At 41.5% G+C, this 6081-nt stretch overlaps 1 protein-coding gene across 1 annotated transcript; it reads left to right on the forward strand.

The window, feature by feature from the left end:
- The first annotated feature begins 593 nt into the window (after positions 1-593).
- Positions 594-1968, forward strand: LOC124460965 (uncharacterized protein KIAA0754-like). Its single transcript, XM_047012562.1, has 2 exons — positions 594-729; positions 802-1968. The coding sequence occupies exon 2, from the start codon at positions 813-815 to the stop codon at positions 1812-1814; it is 1002 nt and encodes a 333-aa protein (XP_046868518.1). The 5' UTR covers positions 594-729; positions 802-812; the 3' UTR covers positions 1815-1968.
- Positions 1969-6081: the final 4113 nt, after the last annotated feature.

The following is a 6081-nucleotide window of genomic DNA, read 5'->3' on the forward strand; positions in this document are numbered from 1 at the left end:
TGTACAAAAAACGGCACTTATGGGCCACTGTGCTACCAGTGGACATTCCCCAAATTTTAACGAAGTAAACATAATAGACCAAGAACAACATTACAACAAACGTTACACTTTGGAAATGCTGCACAAAATAAATACCCCGACAAATATAAGACTTAATTATAAGGTAAATACGGAAACTGCGCGCATTTATGCAGGCATTTATTAGGGACAAATCAGTGTGTAACTCCACGTCAGAGTGTGTGGACGTGTAAAAATAAGTAGGTGTTTCTTGTTGTTAAATTAATGTTAATGATAATCACAATTGAATGTTTTTATAGTTGCCCTGAAGACGACCACCGACGAGTGGTCGAAATACATCGGAGAAGAAAATAAGAACAAACTGATTTCTATTTGTTTTTATTTACCCAACAAATCATAGCACTTGTAAAATGCCAGTTATTTATGAATTATGTTAAATGTTTACACATATATCGATGTCAGTATTTCTAAGTATCGATTGTTAGTAGTAAGTTAGTATTTTTAAGTATCGATTGTTAGTATTAAGCGAGTATGTGGAAAAAATCGGAATGTGGCCTAAGGCCACACTGAAAGTAAGTTCCTTGTTCTTCCGGTGACGCTTGAACGAGCTAGACGCATCACCTACCATACCCTGCCGATAAAAATAAATCTTCCGACATCCGCGAATTGGATATCGTTTAAGTTAAATAATTGGCATATTATATCTCAGAAGTGGGATAACTACACATGAATATACATATTTCTGTACACGCCACCAATTTTGAAAAGTTTTGATCATTTCAGTTCAAATTGTCATGACCAGCTCCACAATGGGAATCACCAAAGACGAGATGACGAGAGCTCTGCGCGCAAGCAGAGTTGAGGTGCCGCCGTCAGCCACAGTCGTGCAAATTCGCCGACTGCACGCTTCCTTGGGCACCGCCGCACGAGACAGCGAAGAATCAGCGCTGTCGTCGCCTGCCGCCAAACCTGGTGGAACTTCATCGGCTGGGACGCAAGCCTCACGTTCTGCGTCTAAGACGGCCACGCCCGCTGCTGCCGTTGACACCGTTGCTGTGTCTGCTACTGCCGTGCCCACCGCTTCAGCGCCTGCCGCTGCAGTACCCGCTACTGCTGTATCCGTCTCTTCCTGGCCAGCCGCTGCAGTACCTGCTGCTACTGTGCCCGCAACAGCTGTACCCGCCGCTCCCAGGGCTGCCGTTGCAGTACCCGCCGTGCCCACTGCTGTGCCCGCCACTGCCGCACCCACTGCTGTGCCTGCCGCTGCAGTACCTGCTGCCGCCGCACCCCTTGCTGTGCCTGCCGCTGCAGTATCTGCTGCCGCCGTACCCGCTGCCGTGCATGCCGCTGCAGCCGTGCCCACCACCGCTGCCGCCGTGATTACTGATGTGCCTGTGGCTGCAGTATCCGGTGCTGCTGTGCCCACTGCTACTGCCGTGCCCACTGCTGTGCCCGCCGCTGCATTACCCACCACTGGTGTGCCCATCGCTGCCGTCGACGTCACTGCTGTATCTGCTTCTGTCGTGCCCACTTCTGACCCCGCTACTGCTGTACCCGCGGCTTTCATTTCCGCCACTCCCGGGCCTGCCATTGCAGGACCCGCTGCTGTCGTGCCCGCCGCTGCCGTACCCTCCGCTTCCAGACCTGCCTCTGCAGTACCCGCTGTTGCTAAGCCCGCCGGTGCATTGCCCACTGCTGAAGTACCTGCTGCTGCCGCTGTACCCACCGATACGCTCTTTTTGAAAATCCTCTTCTTGACTATGTTCCTCTTGATATTCCGCATTGACTGCGCTTAGCTCTGAGAATTCTTAAAATTCATGATCGTTGGCAAAAATATTTGTGAATATGACGTCACGACTTCTTAGTACCATTTTGGCTTCGGGATCATATAGTCTGTAGGCTTTGGCATCATTACAGTAACCTATAAATATACAAAGTTTAGATCTTGAAGTGAAACAAGTATACAATTTGACCAAATGTGCGCAAATGTTTGATAGATGCAATACGATGATTCCATAATGTAAAAGGGACTTCTCCCCGTAGACTTTTGGATGGGCATCTGTTCCGTAAGTAATTTGTAGTGGTTATTGCCTCAGCCCAGTAGCTAGGTGGTAGTACGGCTTGGATCATCATGCCGCGAGACATTTCCACAAGAGTTCGATTCTTCCTTTCAGCTGTTCCATTTTGTTGTGGGGTGTATTCCACTGAATGCTCGTGCTTTATACCTGCGGCTTTTAAATACTCATTAAATTCATTATTGGTATACTCGGTTCCATTGTCTGATCTAAAACGATTTGAGTTCAACATATTCTTTAAACTCTTTGAATTTGTTGAAAACTTCTGATTTACTTTTGATAGTATACACAATTCGCAACATTTCGAAAAATCATCTATAAATGTAACGAAGTATCGACTACCTCCATAACTACTCACTCGCATTGGTCCACATACATCGCTATGGGGTTAGTTCTAGTAATTCTTTTGATTTTGAGTCGGATGCAGGAAACGGGTTTCGTGATTGCTTCCCCTTAATGCATGCTTCGCAGATTGGTAGACTCTCATTTATATTTACGCATGCTCCATATACTCTTCCTTTTTGGATGACATCTTTTAGGTCCTTTTCGTTTAAGTGCCCAAAACGTTCATGCCACTCTCTGATACTTGTTTTGTTTCCGACTGCTAAATGGCTTTTTTCACCCATTTCCTCGACATTGTACAGGTCATGTTTTCGCTGTGCAACAAAAACTACTTGCCCATTCAATACCTGTATTATTTCAGCAAAATTTTTCTTAAATAACACATTGAAGCCGTGGTCACATATCTTCGCTATTGCAGAAAACTCACAGTTTGGCTTAAAAGTTACCGACCCGATTCCATTGATTGCTGTAGTTTCGCCGTTTGCTAGTTTTAACTCTTGCGATTTTTTTTGCATACGTTTTATTTAATGTTTCCTTCTCTGATTACATGTGTGATGTTGCCCCAGAGTCCAGGCACCATCTCTTTAGGCTTGTGCGCGTAATATTCGATTCTTGTATGTACATACTTGAATATGACTCACTGTTTTCTCCGGAGTTTTTCGGAAATTTCTTGGGACATTTCGCCGCCTTGTGCCCCACCTTTCCACAATTATAACATTTGTATTTGAAACTACTTGCCTTAGACGACCTTGGTGCACTATTATTGAATCTCTTATTTATCATCAGTGCCCCTGGTGATGATTCCCCTTTGTTTCAATTTCGCGCTTCGTATTCATCCAATAATTTTACCTTTAGTCCTTCAGGTGTAATTAAATTGTCCTGCGACTCAATTGCTATACGAAATGTTTCGTATTCTTCTGATATACTGTACAGTAGCAAGATCGAGATCAAATCATTTATGTTGATTACTTCAGTTTCATTTATTTTGTCTACAATGTCAAAAAACTTATCGACGTGATCTCTCATGTCGGCGCCGGGGCCTAATTTCAGCAAAATCAGAAACTTCAGTAGGGTGGTTTGCGTGTGGGACCCGTGAACTGGTAAATGCTATGCAACTTTTTCCATACTTCGTTTGAAGTTTCACAGTTTTTTATTTGTTTTAATCTTCTTGTCGCCATGGCCAGAATTAAGTCAGATTTTGCCTTAGCATCTTCTTTTACCCACTGTGCAGCATTGTGTTCTGTCTTTACACATGTATTGTTCACATATTTCCACGTATCATTTTTGATTAAAAGTGCTTCCATTTGAATTTTCCAAGTGTCCAAATTTTCTTTGCCTAACGGCTCTATACGTACACTTGCGACACTCATTTTTTATGTTCTGTTTCTCTTTGTTTAACTGTTTTCTATTGTGTGCAACGTAAAAAAAACGGCAGTTCGGCGCCACACAGGCGAGACACAAAACTCTTTCTAGAACTTTTTCGCAACAACTTTTACACTTTTTATTTTACTTTCACTATTCTGTATCCATCGAATTATTGGCGCAGTGGAAGCGTGCTGGGCCCATAACCTGTTGAGATTTATTTACTTCATGGGTTTACAGAGTTATTGATGGATATATATATATGTAGAAAGGCTGAGTCCACTGGACCAGAATAAAATATTCTCTTTACACCACTTTGCTTTTATGTATGTATCTCAGCTTATCATTTTTATTTAATTATTAACAAAAGAAAAAGAAACCATCTTATTGAACACTTTTAATTTAACGAGACCAACACAACCTCTTCGTCCAGCAACTCAAGCATCTCTCCCTCTGATTGACCATCTATCGATATCTATCAAACTAATATCGTTATCGGTATTCTGATACCATAAGGGGTTCTCTCGCAATCCTTCATTCGGCCATTCTACAGCCTCATTCGTCCCGAATGATGGTCACTACATCTTCATATACTCTGCTATGGTATTGGTCCTATTTGGGCCCTCATTTTCCCCAATATTCTCTACATCATATTTAGCTTTTCTACGAATTTCATCTTTTTCCCGTTGCAACTCTATAAGTAATTCTTCCTCTAACTGAGACTTTAAACCTTGCCAAGTTATTGTCCTCATTTCGTCTTTAAGCGTTTCTTCGGACTTTAAACAACGAGTCATCTTCAAAGCATCTGCATGTTTCATCTTACAAGGGGAACTTCAGGTATGCGAATCACCGATTTGGATGAATTTTGGATATGTTGTAGAATACCCCGTCATTTGAAGCTGTGTGAAATATTTCGGCGCACTATTCTATATTTTCCTAATAAATCGGCTTTAAAGTTATAGCTTTGGTGACTTATAAGTAAAACGCCGAGTGGTCAACAAGCAGCTCGACGGTGTAAGGGGTAGAGGTCCTGCCTAAAATCGACGGAGCTCTGGTTCAACCCCCGCCCGAAACTAGTTAGTTTTGGGTTTTCATTTTTTTTGCTTTTTCAATAATTATTTTTGTCTAATAACGTTATAGGTCTTTTGATGATTTTTGATTGGATTCATTTTTTATGCCTTTACAAAAACATTAATATAATATAGACGCAAAATAGACGAATTAACTTCTGCCTTCACATTTTTTGTTGTGATATAAATCATAAAAACATGATACCCGTATGTATATTTTCTCAAGACTATGAACATGTTTAAATAATGCTTTTGTGCAAAAACATACCAACTTTAAACCAATTTTAAGGAAACAAACGAAATAAAAATTTTGGAAAACCACTTTCTAATCTGAAGCGAACCATGCATACTTGAGCATTCCCTTCAATATCAGAGATGACAAGTGGAAGTGGATAAAAGACCTATTTCGCTATTAAACAAAAATAATTAATAAAAAAGCAAAAAAAAAAAATTAAAACCCAAAACTAGCTAGTTTCGGGCGGGGGTTGAACCAGAGTTCCGTCGATTTTAGGCAGGACCTCTACCCCCCCTTACACCGTCGAGCTGCTTGTTGACCACTCGGCGTTTTACTTATAAGTCACCAAAGCTATAACTTTAAAGCCGATTTATTAGGAAAATATAGAATAGTGCGCCGAAATATTTCACACAGCTTCAAATGACGGGGTATTCTACAACATATCAAAAATTCATCCAAATCGGTGATTCGCATACCTGAAGTTCCCCTTGTTAGTTCCAGGTCGATGTTTGATCTGAAAATCGTGGTCTTTAATGATACGTCGTATTATCTTCGGATTTGGCTTTCTATCATCACCGCATACTATATTCTTGCCATCTTTCCACGAAAGAAGCACCACAGGATATAAGTGCTTGGAAAAGTTTTGACGAACTATTCCAGCCTTTGTCTCTCTCTTTACTCGCTGATCTACTATCGCTTGATCCTGATATGGCAAACGTCTTGGCAGAGGCCAAGTCATCAGAGGATGAATCGGGATCTCATCTGCTACTACAGTCTTCATTTCTGGGCACGGGTTACCCTCATTTAAGGTCATCGTCATTATATTTTCAACCGTCTTTTGCAAATCTGGGACTTTTGTTTCGGTTTGCTTATCAGTGCTGATTGGTTTTGGCATCTCATCCTCTTTGTGGAAAACAATTCCTCTTTTCCCAATGGTAACATTTAAGTTTTCCAAAACATCATTTCCGATTACTCCTTT

The sequence above is a fragment of the Drosophila willistoni genome, unplaced genomic scaffold, assembly GCF_018902025.1.
Source record: "Drosophila willistoni isolate 14030-0811.24 unplaced genomic scaffold, UCI_dwil_1.1 Seg169, whole genome shotgun sequence".
Taxonomy (NCBI): Eukaryota; Metazoa; Arthropoda; class Insecta; order Diptera; family Drosophilidae; genus Drosophila; species Drosophila willistoni.

Excerpts from the sequence above, each read along its gene's own strand:
- LOC124460965 (XM_047012562.1), top strand. The coding sequence starts at position 813 with ATGACCAGCTCCACAATGGGAATCACCAAAGACGAGATGACGAGAGCT.